The 3,664-nt window shown below is 44.3% G+C and overlaps 1 protein-coding gene across 1 annotated transcript in view; it reads left to right on the top strand.

Moving 5' to 3' along the window:
• mylk4b (myosin light chain kinase family, member 4b) overlaps positions 1-3,664 on the top strand; it is a gene marked incomplete at its 3' end in the record, with an annotated part of 18,188 nt that overhangs the window by 9,759 nt on the left and 4,765 nt on the right. Inside the window, 4 exon segments of the mRNA XM_014017904.1 lie at positions 362-497; positions 589-785; positions 879-984; positions 2,052-2,145. Of these exon segments, the coding sequence (XP_013873358.1) occupies positions 362-497; positions 589-785; positions 879-984; positions 2,052-2,145 (533 nt within the window).

The raw sequence follows: 3,664 nt of genomic DNA, 5'->3' as shown, positions 1-3,664 counted from the left end.
TCGCTAGCCTCTCTGATAGCTTATCCATGCTAGTCGCTAGCCTCTCTGATAGCTTATCCATGCTAGTCGCTAGCCTCTCTGATAGCTTATCCATGCTAGTCGCTAGCCTCTCTGATAGCTTATCCATGGTAGTTGCTAGCCTTCCCAGTGCTATCCATGCTAGTCGCTAGCCTCCCTGATGCTAACACATCTGAATAGTATTTTTCATGTTTGCCAGCACCGGCCTCTCAAKTACTGGGGCCGTCCTATCATTAATCAGATCAGTCGCTGGCTTAGGGACAGATATAGCCTCCCGCTACAAAAATGTAGCAACCACTGGTTGTGCAATAGTCTAAATTTTGGCCCTCACACTGCCCCATAGGTAAAGAGGATCTGTTTGACGACACGGAGGAAGAGGAGGCAGATGATTTGACAGAACAGAGCAGGAAGGTGGAGGGTAGCACAAAGACAAGTCTCAAAGGAGAAGAAAAAGAAAAGGACACGGACTCTCAGGAGAGGTATTAATGTCCAACATGGAGCGGCTTTTGTTCTCCTCACACAGCCGAGAAAAATGAGTCATGATTTATTTTGTTTCTGAAACATCCGCAGCTCCGACGATGCTGGAGCTTCTAGCAAACGTCGCGTCACAGAGGAAGACCTGGTGGTGAAGGACGACCTGAAGAAGAGCAGAGTGGAGGACAGAGTGGAGGACAACACTGAGAAACCCGAGGAGGAGACCCCAAAATCTGCTGAAGCAAAGGCCGAAGCTAAAGCTGAAACCTCGGCCGTGAAAGACTTCACAATTGGTGAGGGTTCAGAGTGAACGTTGATCTTTAATGATGATGTCACACACCTGTTGGACCTCCCCGCTTCACCCTTCATGTCCTCTTCTTTCCCAGACTCCAGCCCCCCACCGTTAGCACCTTTCGACCACCGCATCGTGACCCCCAAGCCCCATCAGATCGCCACCTATTACACCATAAACAGAGACGAGGTCCTCGGCGGGTGAGTTGAAGGTTTATTTCCATCGGACTCAAAGAAGATTTGATCCTCTCTAATGAAATGACAGAAGATTTTACAGCCAGTGATGAGCTGAGCTAACGGTTTTCATTTTAAAGGATGCCTCCTAAAACTGATTGAGACCCTCAGGGCGGGTAAATGCATTTCAACATTCCTGTGTGATGTAATGGACTGCAGCTAAATGCAGCCTCAAAGTGAAGATTACTGACTTAAAGATTAATGACCTACAGTATGTGGGCAGTAACCGCCTTTTATACAAACACAATGACCAACCCTGGTCCTGCAGGGCTGATCCTGCATGTTTTTTATGTTTTCTCTGCTTTGACACACCTCGACCTCGAGGGGTGGGGGGGTGTGGGGGTGTACAGTGTGCAACGCTGTGGCTTCTGAATAAATGAAAATGATTTAACACAGTTGTTTATACATTTAGCAGCTCTTTTTATTCCACAGCTGACCTGCTAAAAATGACAGATTTTCTTTTCTGGATCTCTGACGGACTTCAATCTCTGAACTCGTAAAGTTCTTCTTTTTAATTTTCGCTCTCATTTTCATGAATGGACACTTCCTGATATCTGAGGCAGGAAACACAGCCTTATATGGTGTTTTTGGGGTGGTAATTATGCTAATCTCCTCTCGCGTGCACGAGCAGCTGGATACGAACAGGTGGAATTTACGCAGCTCATTTACACACTTTTCCTGAAGATAGAAGAGTTTGTTGAATCTGACGTGACATGTTCGTACGAACCCTTTGTACGAACAAAAGTAAGAGAAATTTAGGAKAAGAATACGAACATGTTCTTGCATGAGGCCCATTGAGCTAAATAACAATAAAATGTTAGTGTAAACCTTTAACTAGGATTTACACTCAGAAAGTGACATTTTTAACATTTTCTTTTACACTTGGCACCTTATGAGGCTCGATGTATAAAAGTAGCTCTGATGTTTAAGATCAAATTCAGACCAACCATCATTTTTCATTTTAAAAGCTGAAACAAAAAGCTCTAATATAACATGAGCTTCACTCCTCCACGTGTTTGTTTTTCCTTCATCAGGGGTCGTTTYGGACAAGTCTACAAGTGCCTGGAGAAGTCATCTGGTCTGACTCTCGCTGCCAAGATCATCAAAGCTCGGAACCAGAAGGAGAAGGTGCAGGAAAAGAAAAAGTCCATTAGTGCTAAACATGATACAGAATCCACGATGCATCACAGTGACATGAATAAACTCAACAAACCTGAAATGTTCCAACTTCCTGCTGACCGTGCATGAAGCTCCAGTTACAGAACCTGTAGTGCAGCTCCTGCAGACAAACATGTCAGATTCTGTGTGCTTCAGGGTGAACATGTTCCTCAGGCGACATATACAGGCTACATCACACAAATCAAAAGGATTAGGAAAATAAATCTCAAAATGTTGCACAAATAATGATTCATTCACCAAGAAATGATCAGGGACGAGCTGTGCTGATATATACAAAATAAATTAATGAGGTGAGGGATTTAATTTGAACCACCTTATATTTAACTCTGTGATAAGACTCATAAATTATTAGATTTTCTRTACAATGTTTTAGGGAGAAAGTGGTAAAAAAAGAGGTGCAGTGCTTGCAAAACACAACCTGGATTTGTTCAACAACAAACATAACTTTTAGTTATTATAAAAGTGACGTATACTCATAAAAGTGACACTTGTAGCAGTATTTTAAAGTACTTAGATATTATTTGAGTCATTGCTGGTGCAGGAAAAAGCTCTGTGCTCTAAAAACTCTGCAAACAGATGATAAAAGGTATGGTGCGGTATGAGGGCCAAAATTAAGACTGTGATAGGTCGGCACCAAGTACTGAGAGGCTGGCACTGGCAAATGAGGAGACATTTGTGTTAGCATCGGAGAGGTAGAGACTAGCATGGACAAGCTGGTGTTAGCCTCAGAGAGGCTAGCGACTAGCATGGATAAGCTGGCATTAGCATAGGAGAGGCTAGAGACTAGCATGAAGAAGCTGCCGTAAGCATCAGAGAGGCTAGCGACTAGCATGGATAAGCTGGTGTTAGCATTGGAGAGGCTAGCGACTAGCATGAATAAGTTGGTGTTAGCGTTGGAGAGGCTAGCAACTAGCATGGATAAGCTGGTGTTAGCATTGGAGAGGCTAGCGACTAGCATGGTTAAGCTGGTGTTAGCATTGCAGAGGCTAGCGACTAGCATGGATAAGCTTATTTTAGCATTGGAGAGGCTAGTGACTAGCATGGATAGGCTGGAATTAGCATTGGAGAGGCTACTGACTAGCATGGGTAGGCGGGTGTTAGCATTGGAGAGGCTAGTGACTAGCATGAATAGGCTGGTGTTAGCAATGGAGAGGCTAGCGACTAGCATGGATAGGCTGGAATTAGCATTGGAGAGGCTAGTGACTAGCATGAATAGGCTGGTGTTAGCATTGGAGAGGCTAGCGACTAGCATGGATAGGCTGGAATTAGCATTGGAGAGGCTAGTGACTAGCATGGGTAAGCTGGTGTTAGCATCATAGAGGCTAGCGACTAGCATGGATAGGCTGGAATTAGCATTGGAGAGGCTAGTGACTAGCATGGGTAAGCTGGTGTTAGCATCATAGAGGCTAGCGACTAGCATGGATAAGCTGGTGTTAGCATCATAGAGGCTAGCGACTAGCATGGATAA

Source organism: Austrofundulus limnaeus, unplaced genomic scaffold (genome assembly GCF_001266775.1).
Source record: "Austrofundulus limnaeus strain Quisiro unplaced genomic scaffold, Austrofundulus_limnaeus-1.0 Scaffold179, whole genome shotgun sequence".
NCBI classification, from domain to species: domain Eukaryota; kingdom Metazoa; phylum Chordata; class Actinopteri; order Cyprinodontiformes; family Rivulidae; genus Austrofundulus; species Austrofundulus limnaeus.
Note: the sequence above shows the minus strand (reverse complement) of the source record. Positions and strands in the feature narration are given on the sequence as shown.